Source organism: Cyclopterus lumpus, chromosome 1, assembly GCF_009769545.1.
Source record: "Cyclopterus lumpus isolate fCycLum1 chromosome 1, fCycLum1.pri, whole genome shotgun sequence".
Taxonomy (NCBI): Eukaryota; Metazoa; Chordata; class Actinopteri; order Perciformes; family Cyclopteridae; genus Cyclopterus; species Cyclopterus lumpus.
In genome coordinates this window covers 16,264,273-16,280,128 of record NC_046966.1, presented here as the reverse complement: position 1 = coordinate 16,280,128, position 15,856 = coordinate 16,264,273, and the positions used below count along the sequence as shown (strand labels likewise).

Sequence of the window (15,856 nt, the reverse complement as noted above, 5' to 3'; positions counted from 1 at the left end):
TTTATTTTTATTTTTAATATGCCCTTCCCTGATGGCAGAACACTTGTGTTTGCTTAAAGTTTGAAGTTTTGGGAACCTCTGTCCTGTAGCGAGACTACTACCTAAGATAGTTGTTACATAATGACTGAAGCTTTCTGACTCTTTATCAATTAACCGTTATCAGTTTGTCATTATGTGCTTCCCAGAACGGGTCTGCTTTATGTTAAATTGAGCAAATGTCTAACCTTCACAATAAGTGAAACATCAATCAGGCTGAGCAGGGCCTTTCAGAGCTATGCCACTCCAGCTTGAACAGGCTGTCAAGTGTCAGTCATTATATAGGCGGGGCTACATAGCTTTTATATCCTGATGCTGCGCGAAGAATGAAATGACACGTTGTCATATCATATTATTTAGTTTTCCGATGGAAACATTTGAAAAAAGAGAAAAAACGAATGGCCAGTACGGGGGTCGAACCCGCGACCTTGGCGTTATTAGCACCACGCTCTAACCAACTGAGCTAACCGGCCGTAATTCCCGCTGGAAAGTAAACGGATATGAACCAATACCGCTCGATTCTTTTTGGTGGTTATTTCAGAATGATCTTTCAACATTAACGCTTCAATAATAGTATAATGATACATGCAGTGGGATCAAGTATAATATTTTATTATTTTATTAATCAAGTTTAAATGTAAATGTAATATGCCCTGCTATTTTATTTTATTGTGTGTGTATATATATATATATATATATATATATATATATATATATATATATAAACATGGATGAATAAAGTAACATCCTATTAGCAAATGTACACATATAAAAACATGCAAAGACCCATACCATGGTTATATTATTCGTTTATTATTATCAATACAGTAAAAATAAATGCTTCGGCTACATTATCGTCACAATAGTAATCACATATACAAAAATCCATCAGTTGAAGTTAAAATAATAATGCCAAAATCAACATTCAGAAGCGATGGGCAAGAGCACAGTGTCCTGAAGTCTTCAGGCAAGTCATTTAATGGTGCAGTAGTTCATAGTGGAAAAATATAGAGCTGCACATAACTGCATGTCATCATCTCCTTAGACTTAACTCCCTCTCATTCTCATCTGGCATCATCAGAGAGTCCACTGAGTATTCAGCGTCGTCTCCTATATCCTGGAACAAATACTCGTCACTCTCACAGCTCTGAGTTCCATTCACACAGTCTCTGGTTTTGGTTTGCACCAGCTCGGCGCTGTCACTGGCATCACTGTCCTCCGCGCTCTTGCTGGCATCACTGCTGTCACTGCTGTCACTGCTGTCACTGCTGTCACTGCTGTCACTGCTGACACTGCTGTCACTGGTTTCACTGGTTTCACTGGTCTCACTGGTCTCGTTGCTTTCACTGCTGGTGCTCTCACTGCTCTCATTGGCGGCACTGCTGTCGGTGGGATTCTCCACCAGCGGTAGGTTTGGGATGGTCCCCTGTCTGAAAGTGGTGCTGTTGAAGGTATGAGTGGGCTGTTTCTCAGTCAGGTGGTCTGATTGACCCTTGACCTCTGCGATGCTGTTGTCCTCTGCACTCAGGATTTGGATGACACTTGCAAACACTTGAAACCAAGTCTGAGGTGAGGAATGAGCAGAGCACAGTGTAACTCAACTTGAATCAGCTTAATCAAGACATTGTGTAAAACTAAAATGTTGCACCCACCTTTCGAACGTTCTCCTCACTGCCCATACTATTATCTCTGGTTTCAGCCATGGAGTCTGCCTGTGGAAGTACAGAGAACACAGCTAAGTGGAGACCGGAAGAATGAAGTGCCATACATTAACAATTGACAAACACACTGGGTTTGAAGAAATACTTGATTTATCTTACCACATCATCCTCATCTGATAGACTGTTACTCTCCTCTGAAGTCTGTGTGCAAAAGAAACATACCGTTTTAGAACATAATGCATTTATTTCCAAAATGGACAGTGCAATATTTCTTCTGTTTTATCACTGCACTAAGGACACTTTTTATTACATCCACAACTCTTAAAATATGCTGAATCTGAAGGTATAAACCCATCAATGACATGCTTAATGTAGTTTAGTGATGATAATAAAACCCACCGTGTCCTCTGATGTGGATTCGAGTGATTCAGATTTAGATTCAGACTCAGACTCTGAACTCTGACTCTGAAAAGATATACAAGTTGAATTCAGATGCTGAACGTCTTTAGAGTCATTCAATCCAAATGTTTTAGATCGCATGCAGAAGATTAACCAATCAAAATAACTTACTTGACTTGAGGTATTTTCTTCAGAGCTCTGCAACAGAAATAGGAATACATACAGGGTGAAAATCAGCCAGCAAAAGTATTGCACAAAGTCCCAAAAGAATACTTTGCCCTTTACTGTAATAAATGTATGCATTACCTGAAGCTCTGATGTACTATTTTCCGATGATTGTGAAACAGACAAACTTTCAGTCTGGGAAAGAAAAACACATTCAGCACAAACCACAATATAGTTAATTATACTGTATAACTGCAACACCAGCAATCATCACAATCAAGCTATTGCTGCATATGGGTGCAGACATAGAGTATAGTAAATTGTCTTGAGGTCTGGAGAATCTTTCAGTAAAAGCATTTATTGTTCGGTTTTCCGCTGCCTTTGTCAGGAGCACAACCTGCCTGCAGTCAAAGGATTTATGTGTAAACGGTGTTGAGTTAAATGTCTTAAGAGGGGACTGATTTCAGAGAGCACTCACCGAGTTTGAGTCAAGCTCATTTGATTCCAACACGGCGTTGAAGGAAATCTGTTGGGGAAAAAAATTCAAAAATCACAGGTCATATTTAACATAATGGTAGTTTCTTGATGTGGAGAAGATAGAGCAATAAGTGAAGTGACACAGACTTTGACCATCTAACATGCTTCCTAAACTACTGAGCCTTCCTGCTTTGCTAGTATAGTAGATGTTCACACTGACAACTTGTGCCATTATGTCTGCAACTGGAAGAGGCAATGACGGTATTAATTAAATCTATAACACAGAACCTGATGCTGTTCATGGTGGAAACTCGACTTTCTTGTTAATTTGACAGGATATACAATACGTATATTAGATACATTCATCTGTAGAAGCAAGAACATGTGCTAAATGCCTATTCGATTGCATGATGCTTACATTGCATGTCTTAATTGTTTTTTTTTCTTTTATTTCTGTTTATCATACTTACTGGGGTGGCAAAAACTACTCCAAGCAGACAAAACATTATTATGTTGACCATCATTCTGTAACAGACAAAAAGCATGTGATTAATATTGTTAATGATTTCATGTAATTCATTAATCAATACTCTTACTTTATACAATTATCAAGGGAATTTTAGGGTGAAACTGGTTTGCAATCATAAAAACACAAAATAAAAAAATAAAACTTAACATAGATAATCAAAACATCTTATAGTTAAGAGAGCGTCTCTCTTCACACAATAGTTACTTTTGCACTTATACTGCAGAAACAGACACTTGTTGAACTGACAATACAACTTGGAGGCTCTTAACAACAATCAAACTTTGGAACACTTTTAACCAATAGTGACAAAGAGTTATCCTGTAGTACGTTATAAAGTCAATATTTTACCTTTTGTCCGTTATATTCAGAACTGGTGTGAGAAATGTCCTGTTCAGTGTATGTAGCAGCAAACAGGAGTGCCTATTCTGATCCACGTATGAAAATCTGCTGGTAGAGGCAGTAAAAGCCCGCCGTGTGGATGTGATGTACACTCCGAGGACAACTGCATATAAGTAACCTTGATTGCATCACTTCCTTCCGGTTGACTGATGGAATGCGTAGGTGTTCTTGTTTCCGGAGAGCAGGCTCAAAACAACATTCACACTGGTACGATTATAGGTGCACACAAAAACACCAGAAATACACGCACACAGTTGCTTCATTCAGCCACTACATGCCCTCCACCCCCTCCCAAGTCTTCAGTGAAATATAGTGTAGCATACTAAACCATAGGGTTTGTGGCCGGTTGAGAAAACAAGCTCACCCACTCAGAGAGGAAAGGAGGGCATGTTCGCTTCCGGTGAAGAGGTTGTTTTTGTTTTTTGACTATCTAGTCTACCAACAGTTCATTATTAAAAGCATTAAGGATAAGGTGAGACGTAGTGCCTTGCTCAAGGGTAGATTCAAAATACTTCAAAATAATAAGAAAACAATTGAGTCACACACACACACACATTAAGGCTAAATACACTAATTCTACTTTTTTATTAAATAAAACAAACATGTTTTGTAACCCATTGTCCTGCAGTGTTACCTGATGTTATTGGAAATGTGTCTTGCTCTTAGAAATAGGGCCTAAAAATAAGACCTCCCTTAAGCTCAAAATTGTTTCCTGGATGTCCATATATGGTCAGGCCTAAAATACGATTATAGAATTCCTTGTTTAACCTCACTTTGGATTTCAAGCGTGCAAAAGAAACCTGTAATTAGACGGGATGTTCACCAGTCTGGAGATGTTTGCCAAAAACCACAGCTACCAGTTGTTGTAAGGTCCTGCTTTAGAAAAGGGGAGGAGTGAGGAGAAGACGATTGGTGCTTGTTGTGGCACACAGACCAGCAGTCAACAGTGTCTGTCCTCTGGTTACTTAAGTTTTTTATGATGTATCGACCCTTTCAGCCAAGCATCCAGGTTAATAATAATAATAGTAATAATAATAATAATGATAATAACAACTTGATGGGATTTTGAGGTGCTTTACTTGTATCTATTTTATGCTACGTTGAGTGAATGGCCCTCTAGAGTCAGTGTTTTGTTTATCCCTTCTGGGCCACTGTTGACTGGCGGCTCATTCTAATCTAAGGTAACACAACTATTTTATTTTCAATTATTATACACTGAATAAAACATACTTATTAATTTTATTTTTCCATTTCAGATCCTCCACAATGCTTCACACTGTTATTTTAATAATCCCAAATAAATAAAAACTAATACATTTGGATTCTATTTGGCGTGATGATTATAAATCCAATTTTATTAGATTATTCTAAAATGGGTTGTTCTGTACAATGAGTACATTTTGCTTCCAATCTTTACTTTTAATTAAGTAACAATTGTAATGCTGGACTTTTACTTTTACCAGAGTATGTCTACACTGTTGTATTTGTACTTTTACTGAAGTAAACGATCTGACTACTTTCACTGCTTCTTTATTTCTTGAGGAGCTAATGATCTCAGACAAAGAACTAACATTGCTGTAACTAGGATGACAGATATATTCTACTGAACTGCTATTCAAAGAAAATTTTCATCAGCAGAGTTTGCAGGTGTCACAAAACTGAGTGCCCAGAATAATATGTACATTTTAAATAACATCCATATTACCGTTACAGCATTTCCACTGATGTGAAAGTGTTTTGTCAAGTATTAGTGTATTATAATGAGAAAAACAAATGAGTGACTGGAAATACTTGAAGCTGATAGTGACAAATATTTATCAAGTTGTTAATCATTTCACTCATCCAAATAAAATGTTACCACTTGTTATAGTTGTGGCATCAGGATCACAAAGAAAGAGTGACATCTAGTGACCAAAAGTAGGTTATTTCTGACAGGTTTCACTGGTTTAATGTTACTCTGTAATAAACAAACTATACACAACACACCAAAAAAGAAATTAGTAATTTGACATTGTTAATTTTAAATGCTGCCCTATGGGTATTGCGCAATATCCAGAAAATTAAATTAAATTAAATTCAGTTTATTTTGTGTAACCCAAAATTGACAAATTACAAATGTGCCTCAGGCTTTACAATCCGTACACATACGACATCCCTGTCCCAGGACCTCACATCGGATCAGGAAAAACTCCTAAAGAAAAGAGGAAAAAACCCTTTCACAGGGACAAAACCTTCAGGAGAGCAACAGAGGAGGATCCCTCTCCCCAGAGGTACATGCACGGATTCCTGTTTTGCAGGTAATTGTAACAGTATTAGTCATTTACCACCTAAATAGAATAAAATATCTAACAGTGTTCTATTGAGTTGATCTTGTTCTCTCTTTCTCAAGTCAACCAATTATGTATAAAATAAGTGTAAATACATTTCACACAGAAGATCAACATGTGGGCTAATTATGTTGCTGTTTTTCACTGTAAAGTGTTTTTCCTGAATTTCTTTCTGTGAAACAAAGTATCCAAATGAAGTGCAGTGTTGGATCTCTTTCTCTCCCTCGCCCGTTATCTCTGGAGCTCAAAGACCCTCCCAAAGTTTAGAAAAAGTGTTGGCACTATTGACCCAGAAAAAAATGTGTGTGTGTGCGCAGCATGCCAGTCTGTGTACACAGTGTGAGCGCTCTCTCGAATACAAAAGGACACCTTCACAGGTTCAACACAGACAAATTCACAGTCGTTTCTCTCAGCCTCAGGTAAGCTCCTAATTATTGAGACTTTTCCATTGCTTTGAAAGGTAATTTGTTGATGATCCAATAGAGATGTGTGTGACATCGTGTTGACCACTAGTTTAAAATCAAACTTGCCAAAACGTTGCTTTGTTTCCATTAATGCCTTAATTATCAAGAGATTTGGATTATTAATATTCTATCTGCACTGCGATGTACTAATATACTGTAGGTAATGTAGACATATTTAAATGTCGCTTACTCACAGCATCTATAGTAAAATAAAGTAAAATATCCCTAAATAGAGGAGACGATCATATATTATGATTGTTGTTTTAGAGATGAAATGTTAATATGTGTCATCTCAACAGTACTGTGGAGAGAATTTTCCCCTTGGGGACAATAAAGCATATAAGTCGATATTAAAAATATCTAACCCCTCAACCCCCACCCGTCTCCACCTATTTGGGGTGTAGTGGGCCGAACCAGAGAGCTATTGTTCCCCTGGACAGGCCCAGTACAGTCTGTTTTGTTTGTCGAGAGAGACAAAAAGTGTGTGGACTTAGTCAACTTTTTCCAGTCTGGTAGCTTCTGATGTTTACTTTAACTCTGAATGTGACTTTTGAGAGAGCGGCGCATCTCAGAGGCCTGTAACCATGACAACAATGAAGGCCAATCCTGCAGCTCCGCTTGTCATGAAAGTGTTGGCAGCACACGGATGCACTCATTTGTTTCAACTTTGATTTGCCAAGTTCCTGTCTGTGTTGTGAGAAGTCAGATGATACTGCAATGATTGTTTACGGTGTGTTTTCTTAAATACATTTATCTAAACTCCAGCTCTGCTGTGATTCACAATAATTTATACGTCTAATTCAAATTTATTTTGATTTTTGTTCCTTCCATGTTTCAGGTATGAGGGCCTGCTTAGTATTCCTTTGCCTACTGGCAGCAACATTTGCCCTGTCTGTGAGTAAAGCTCTTTTATTCGACACTAGACTTTGCCATGACAGAAGTTGTGATGTGATATTTGTTTAATGCCTTATGAATTATCCTTTACATCTAGGTAAAGAGTAAACCTCATGGAAAACATCATGGATTGCATAAGTCTTCCCATAAAGCCGAAGAAAAGGTAGAGCAGGACTCTAAAATGACTTCTATAAAATGTATTTGATGAGGATTTCACATTGTAAAATGGGTATATTTTCTTTTCTCCTGAATTAGGCCTTTGTCACAGAGGAAGCCAACGAGCCACAGATCTTACCCACTCTAGTCACGTTTGAGGCCAGCAGCCTGGAGCAGGAAGATGAAGAACTGAGCTCCCAAGACAATGCTAACATTAACAAGGAGGGAGAGTTTGAGGAGACCGATGGGAGCGACAAAAGCACTGCAGTCCTGCTGAGCGAGGAGGAGTTGGTAGACCTTTTGAAGAAAGAAGCAGAAGAAGAGGAGGAAGGGGAAGAAAGAGTACTAGAGGAAGAGAAAGAAGTGGAGATGGACAAAGGCAAGGTGGAGCCTGAGGCCGTGGAGGACGACGAAGCTGAGGCAAAGGAGAGGAAGCTGGACGACAAACTAGAAATAGAGGTGATAAATGAGGAAGAAGAAGTAAAGGATGAGAGTGTAGAAGATACTGAAATGCTGGAGAAGGATGAAGATGAGGGGGGAAATGTTTCACTCAAGGAAAAGGAGGACAAGTCTGTTGTAAAAATAGCAGATGGAGAGGAGCAAGGTTCATTTCTGGAGGAAACAGATGGAAGCACAGAGGTAGAGATCCCCGTTGATCTTGATTATGCTGCTGATAGCGGCATCTTACAACCTCTACAGATTGTATCTGCTAAAATAAAAACCGAAACAGATGTTAAAGAGAGGGAAAACCATGAGCAAGGACCGGCCTCCATTGCAGAGGACTTTGAACACGACACTGAACACATGGAGGCTGTGGACAGTGAGGAAGTGTCTGATCAGGACACGGACAAAGATGCACAGGCCAAATCCAGAGATGTTGATGAGAAGAAAACGGAAGCAAATGTGGACCCTCAACAACCAAAGAGCAGTCCAGGGTTTGAACTCGGTTCTGAACTGTCTGCCAAGGAGGAGGAGAAAAGTAAGAATGACAGCGCAAGTTACACCAAGGGAAAAACGAGGAAGCAAAAGAAGAACAAGAGGGCAAGGAAGCACTCTCCTCAGACTGAGGAAACAGAGTCTGTAACAGAACAGAGCCAACAGGTTCCTCAGGTGTCCGAGGGCAGCAGTATTGACAACAAAGCCCAAAAGGCAAAAAGGAGAAGGGCAGGAAAATGGGTAATGCATACACAATGTACATTCACTTTCTTTTAAGTGGTTATGATCAATATTTTTGAGTTATAATGGATCACTTAGCTACTTGAAAAAGGGTTTTTGCTCATAGTGGCAGAGTTATCATTCTCCTCTGATGTTCCCCTTACCTCTGTAGGGCTTTTAAGCGCCCTTCAGCTTATATTGCTGTGTTTACGGGCCTCAACTGTTCACTCTCATCACTCCTCACAGCAAAGCTGAAGAAATATCTCAAGAAATTGCACTCTCATTTTCTTTTCAAGGGTCCTTTAGTAGGAATGAATCCAGTGCAGATAAGAGCCACAGTGGATCTCTACCCCGGCTCCAGGCCCTCTCTTGGTGGAGGCGTACATCACCCAGAAGCCCCTGCTGGTTGGTTCATTCAGCACTCACCAAACTGACTAATGCACTATCCCAACAGCCTCACACGGGAATCTGCTGACTGAGTCATTTAGCTAAAAACTTCCGCATGACTAGTGTCACTCCGCTTCATGGTCACTACCAAAACACAGCTTACGGTTTGTATAATGGAGATCAAGTTGAATTTGATCGCTGTGCAAACTCAAATGGAAGAGGAATGTAGGCTCATTGGTTTCCAGTCATCACACGGCAAAATAAGACCAAGCCAGTCTTGAAAAATGATTCTCGATGTAACTGGTTTTAAAAATTTAGACGAAGTAGACAGGTCAAAGGTCATTGCGGTGCATGTTTTTTCCCTTCTAGATCCGTGTGATAACTTTCCCTGCAAACGTGGAAAGACGTGTAAACTCGATGCGGAGAATAAGCCGAGCTGTGTGTGTGAAGAGCCATCAGAATGTCCTCCCAGTGTGAATGAGTTCGATCATGTGAGTTTCGATGGCCTGTTGGAAGATACACTGGAGTGGATTTTAACAGCTGTTGCACTGCATTTGATTGTTGCTCATTCAATTTCTGCAGGTTTGTGGAACAAACAACAAAACATATAATTCATCGTGTGAACTCTTTGCTACTAAATGCAACCTGGAGGGCACTAAGAGAGGACACAGACTTCATCTGGACTACACTGGTCCATGCAAACGTGAGAGTTAACCTCTGCACAAAGTATATGGTTTGAGCAGTTTTCTGTTGGATTATTTGAGCCTGATCTTCGTCTCTGTTTCTCTCCCAGTAATACCTCTATGTGTGGACACTGAGCTGGTCCAGTTCCCTCTACGAATGAGGGATTGGCTAAAAAATGTGCTGCTGCAGCTCTATGAACACGACTCCATGTCTCCTGGCTTCCTCACACCTAAACAGCGTTTTAGAGTAAGATCCACTGCTCAAATTAATAAATGGGAAAAATTATATTAAAAACTGTTACGTACTATGATTTCTCTTGATTCTCTCTGCAATTTGCTGTGTTACTTTTATTCAATCAATCCGTCCACTGGTGAATCAAAAAATTGTCACACAGCAGCTTTGGGACATGAGCAACTTGTATAAAATGTATGTTGGTACCAGTTTATATGTTTTAGGTAATCTCAGTCAACCACACTTTGGTGTTCTGTATTCTGTAGGTGAAGAAAATCTTTGAGAGTGAGAGGCGTCTCCATGCTGGGGACTACTCTGTTGAGCTGCTCGCGCAGGACTTTGAGAAGAACTACAATATGTACATCTATCCAGTGCACTGGCAGTTCGCACAACTGGACCAACACCCTTCTGACAGGTACATTTTATTACTCTGCCTTTACAGTTTGTCAACCTTCAGATTACATTCAAAATTGACCCATTGCTCAGGAATGGGTTTCGCTATAGTTGCTATACACAGAAGTCAATGAAGCCAATATGTTTGCCTATGGTGTTTATATATCTAATCTTCATGTAGAAAATGTAAAGTTGCCAACGATAGAATTGTCTATTTAACAAATCCCCAGCCAGAACCGGACATGGTACATAATCAAACCTATTCATGAGTCTTACTGTAATGCAAACATACTGTACTCTATGTAATGTAGACACTCACAATGATAAACACTGGATGTTCCTCCGTCCTGCAGAGTCTTGTCCCACTCAGAGCTGGCCCCACTTCGAGTCCCTCTGGTGCCGATGGAGCACTGCACCTCCCGCTTCTTTCAAGAGTGCGATGCTGACAAGGACAAGCAGGTGTCCTTTAAAGAGTGGACTTCCTGTTTTGGTATCAATAATGGTAAAAGCAACACTATGTCGCCAACATACTGCGGTACACTTTTGTAGGCATTGATGGCTTTAATTGTGACATATTCGTCTGCTATAATTCTAGTGCAATTCTAAAGCATATGGCAAATACTGTTTATTTTTTTCATCATATTAATGCCTGCAATCTCTTTTGTCCACAGATGATATGGATGCCAACCTGCTATTCTGAGCTTCATTTTGTCATCCATTAACTACACCAGCAGCTTGAGACAGTGCAGCATGGTGATTGTGCAGCTTGAAGCCTCCATGAATCTCCTCTGACACAAACGGATGAAAGAAACTCATTTTTACCTCCTGCTATGCAAGTGTTGGTGGTCATTGCTGTTATTTTGTGTCAGACTAAGCTTTGGATCTTTGATCTGTATTTAGACTAAGCTGCTAGAATAATTGTATTAGAATTTAAGAAAGTGTTATGCTTAGCTGGCTGTTTCCTGATGCTTTCTAAACTGAGGAATCAACAGCTCATTAGTAGAAAGGTTGTTGTATATAGTATCAGGCTTTTGGTGTGGATTTAGTGGATAATTACTCTTTAAATCAAGGTGAAGTATCATTTTACAGTGGGAAATGTAAAACAATATCTGTGTTTCTTATCTTAGTGGCAAATGTTGTAAATGTTAGTCAGTACATACTGTATATGTTTTATTGCAGCTCTAATTAAAACTTTATGGATAACAGTGGACTTCTTAATATCACGAAGTACAGTAGCATAGTTCAGTAATAATTACTTTTCCTTACCCTGAAATAAAGTTATTGCAACATATTTGTGGATCCCAGTTGGTAAACATCCGTTTATTCTTTAATGACAAGTTTTATTCAATGGTCAATTTCCGCGATGCCACCATGACATGAAAATACAACCACTGCGACATTGGTTTTGAGAATGCAAGTCACTGTTACCTGGTTATGGTTTGCCACATAATCCTGAATAATGGCCTTCTGTAAGGTAACTAAGCAAAAAATAGCCTCCAGCATGGTCATGATTATTACACTAACTTGTTGTTTTGAGACAAAACGCCGGACTCTGATTGGACCGTTCTTGGTGATCATCGAAGCTGATGCTCTCTATAAAAGCAAAGAAAGAAGCAGCTCTTTACCTGTCGACTGTCTGCTGTCACTGAGATAATGTTCTGCATACTGTGGGTCGTCTTCCAGACCGTGGCGGTTGTGGTGGAGGGTGGTGTGTCTTCAGGGAGTGCTGAGGCACTTGCCAATGGGGGAGTGAATATCAATGGAGCTGCAGGTGGAAACAATGCTAACCCTGGGGCTCAAAATAGGGTCCCAATAAATGGCGAGCACCTTGTGGCGCACTTAGTCCAACATGGCGGCTCTTTTTTTATCCAGCTAGTTGGAAACCAAGTAGGTCAGCCTCCCCTGCAGCAGCTGATTCCAGTCGGAGCTCTCCAACAAGGTGGGGCGTTTCTCGCAGGCCAGGCAGGCATACCCAATGTGAGTCCACAAGGTCGGCTGACTCAGGGAGCCAATGGTGGGCCGGTCACACTGTTTGCTGTGCTGCCACAGAGAAATGCTGGAAGAGGGAACCCACAGGGTGCCCCGTTTACTCCGGGCCAAGTGCAGCTGATCCCGGTGGCAGGGTTGAACAACCAGCAACAGCTGGGCGCCGCTGGTGGGAGGGCCGCCGGCAGACTGAGGTTTCAGCGTTCAGTGGCAGCTCGCCTCTCGAGGACACAGTTTCCGGTGATGAAGGCGATGGCAGCTGAAGAGGAGGAGGAAGAATGCTCTGGAATTGAGATGGAGGGGAAGCAAGCACAATGAGACCGTACAGCTGTCGTATCTCGTGATGCATTCATTCACTACATCCTGATTCTGTCTGAAATGTTATAAATCAGTGTCACCATAACTAATGACCAATAAATGATGAAAGTCAGTGGTTGAATCGATGTGGTCTTTATTCCAATTCATTAATAAAATACCTGCTTGACTGCACATTATTTGGAACCAGAAATATGCTTAAACACTGATCAACCAGTTCATGGGTGTGGCTCCTCTGATGTTATTTTTGTGTGAGAGACCAGTACAAATATGCTCACGTTTCTATTTACAGTACACTGCTTGGATCTACGTACAAGATGGCGATTTTTGTCTCTAAATATGAAAAACATCTTGAAACACATTGCTCACGTCAATGCAGAACAGATGTGTGTTTATAAAGAAAAGTATGAAAAACAGATTCTACAACTCATTCACACAGCATACATATAAAAACATGTATATTTACATAATTGCACGTATCATTCGTCAAATAATGAAACAGCGAACAATTTGAACTGCATGACAGTGTGTAATTAGTGTAAAGCTCCAGACCAGACTACAGATGGTGTTTACCTGTTCTGCTGTGGGCTGTCCAGTCAGACAGCCTCAGTATTTGACAACAGACAACCACACTGGGAAATATAATAACTCTAAACAACTTGAGAAAATGTGCTGATGAAACATGACAGACAAATATCTGCTCCTGTAATTAGGCAGCATCCGAGGTTTTGACCAATTAAAAGCTGCCTGGCATTTTGCGCTCACCGCTGTTGTGTTGCCGTGCAATATGGTAGTTGTTATAGGCTGCTGGGCGAAGAAACCCGCTTGGGACAAACATAAACAGAACACAAATCACAGTGAGGCTTCCCTCCAGACATGCATGTATTTCACCTCTGCATTATAATAGAGCAGCAGGAAACACGAAATGCCATATTCTGTTTTGCTGAAGTCATGGCCATCGTTTGAGTGTGCGGCTTGTTTGATAAATATATAATTACCTCTAAGCTTACAGACGTATTTTTTCAATGTCTGTGGTCTACGGTCTATGGTCTATAAAAGAACGAGATGATGATGTCAGTTGTTTGCCTCCTGCGACCACGACCCAAAACATTTAAATGGATCATCTACTGGTTTTGAGCTTCCAGAAACCCCCAGAAACCCTTCCCCAGACACTGAATCACTCTGTTATTCTTTGAGGTCACTCTTTAGTATCGAGAACAATATATGGTTGAATAGGGTGAAGTGCTTTTAAAAACAGGGAGCTCAATGTCATATAGTTCTTTAAATATTTTACCATAGCAAAAGAAGATGTCATATCATACACAGGTTCCCATGACACACAGGTGTCACATATAGTTCATGATTAGGTCGGTGTTCTCCTCTCTAATTGGCTCATAATAATCTATGGGACTGATAAAAGGTGCTCTGAATTCAGAGCGCAAACTATAGTTCTCCTTGGTACATAACATTTAACTAGAACAAAGAAATATAAGGTATGTATTGTGATTTTATAATAGGATTGGAATGTACAATTTAGTTTGGAAATGCAAAAATAGTCATGCTCTAACTAAAATCATGAGCATACAGGTATTACCAATTAGATTTAGATTTTACAAGGTAAATGTATTCATTCTTGTCTTTTCACACGTTTCAGGCTGCAAAATGAAGCTTCTTCTCCTCACTTTTGTAGCAACCATCTGCTATGTGAGCACAGTCTGTCTATCTATCTATCTATCTATCTATCTATCTATCTATCTATCTATCTATCTATCTATCTATCTATCTATCTATCTATCTATCTATCTATCTATCTATCCATCTATCTATCTATCTATCTAATAATTCATACATGATATCTATCTAAAAGCAGTGTGTGTAACTTCTCTCCGGTTTCTTTACTTTTTGCAGGTCAATGCAGGCAAGGTAAGAAACAACTATGACTATTAACTTAAATGTGATTAGTTCATACATCCAACATTATTACAACCAAATGCTCTTTCTCCCCCTTCACACAGAAACAGAGGATGCTGGCAGCTATGAATGCTATGAACGGAGGTATGATGGGAGGAATGAACGGAGGTATGAATGGAGGGATGATGGGACGAATGAACGGAGGTATGAATGGAGGTATGATGGGAGGAATGAACGGAGGTATGAATGGAGGGATGATGGGAGGAATGAACGGTGGAATGGCAAACGGAGTGAACCCTTGGATGATGGCTGGAGGCTTGAACCCACCAATGGTTGCTGGTGGTGGAGCAGGTTTCATCGGGCAGCCACAGTTTGCTCAGGTGAGTCTATCAGGTTGTCACTTCAATAGCAAAAGAAAATCACATGACATCATTCAAAAATGTGTTTCAAATTGACATTTCAATTGTTTAATGTATATCTGCTTTAATTGTATAGGTTATAATATGTAACAAACATCAGAGAAAAAAAAAGTATTGACTTAAATTACATGTTGTAAAAAAAGAGACAACTAATCCAAGAAATAAGCAGAACTTGCATGGTATTGCAATGAATGAGTAAAGCACTTCGTAGATTGAAAACACTATTATGTGCCACCAATGTGTGCATTACAAACTGAATACAGATTGCTATCATAAGAACAGTCACATCTGAACCCTCTCTCTCCGTCTCAAAGTTTGTTCCTGGAGTTCCCGTTCCCATTCCCAATGTGTACGCTGTCCCTGCAGTCAAAAGGGTTAGTGTTGCAGAACACATAATTGTGTGAAGAACACACATCTTTTGATATTGCGTCATGGTTTAGAGTAATGCACAAAATGGATTAATGTCTTTTTTGTCTACTATCAGTTTCCTTTCATGGGAGTTCCTCAAATGGCTCAAGTGAATCCTCCTCAGCCGTCTCTGATGGTAATCTTTCACCTCGATCACTGATACTCAGTCCACAACACACTTTTTATTACAGGTTACATGATGATTTGTGGAAATTCAACTTCACTTGAGTCACTAAATCTCGCTGCCTGTGTTTAGGATTTCACAGGCGGTGCCACTCGACAGCAGCTTCCTCTTCAGCCAGATCCATTCAGAAGATTCAGGGTAGGAACAAAGAACACTTTATGTGAATACTGAGGAAAGAGAAACCGGCTAATTGTCGTTCTTTGACTCTCCAGCGTCAGGTTATGAAACAGGACAACACCTTGAAGACCACTGTGAATACTCAGGTAAGATTAGAGA

General features: G+C 40.0%; 2 protein-coding genes and 1 non-coding gene across 3 annotated transcripts; 1 reads left to right on the top strand and 2 right to left on the bottom strand.

Moving 5' to 3' along the window:
* Positions 1-435: 435 nt before the first annotated feature.
* On the bottom strand, positions 436-509 carry trnai-aau. Its single transcript has one exon. It is a non-coding gene; the product is annotated as a tRNA-Ile (tRNA).
* Positions 510-830: 321 nt separating this feature from the next.
* On the bottom strand, positions 831-3,778 carry scpp1 (secretory calcium-binding phosphoprotein 1). The gene is made up of 9 exons (XM_034536913.1): positions 3,616-3,778; positions 3,209-3,263; positions 2,740-2,787; positions 2,403-2,456; positions 2,268-2,294; positions 2,097-2,162; positions 1,857-1,898; positions 1,689-1,748; positions 831-1,600 (listed from the first exon to the last, which is right to left on the bottom strand). Exons 2-9 carry the CDS (start codon positions 3,260-3,262, stop codon positions 1,070-1,072), a joined length of 882 nt encoding a protein of 293 aa, XP_034392804.1. The 5' UTR covers position 3,263; positions 3,616-3,778; the 3' UTR covers positions 831-1,069.
* Positions 3,779-7,297: 3,519 nt separating this feature from the next.
* sparcl1 (SPARC-like 1) lies at positions 7,298-11,057 on the top strand. The gene is made up of 10 exons (XM_034538218.1): positions 7,298-7,351; positions 7,449-7,514; positions 7,607-8,683; positions 8,959-9,067; positions 9,419-9,540; positions 9,632-9,752; positions 9,843-9,979; positions 10,231-10,379; positions 10,711-10,859; positions 11,029-11,057. The coding sequence occupies exons 1-10, from the start codon at positions 7,298-7,300 to the stop codon at positions 11,055-11,057; spliced, it is 2,013 nt and encodes a 670-aa protein (XP_034394109.1).
* The last annotated feature ends 4,799 nt before the right edge of the window (positions 11,058-15,856 follow it).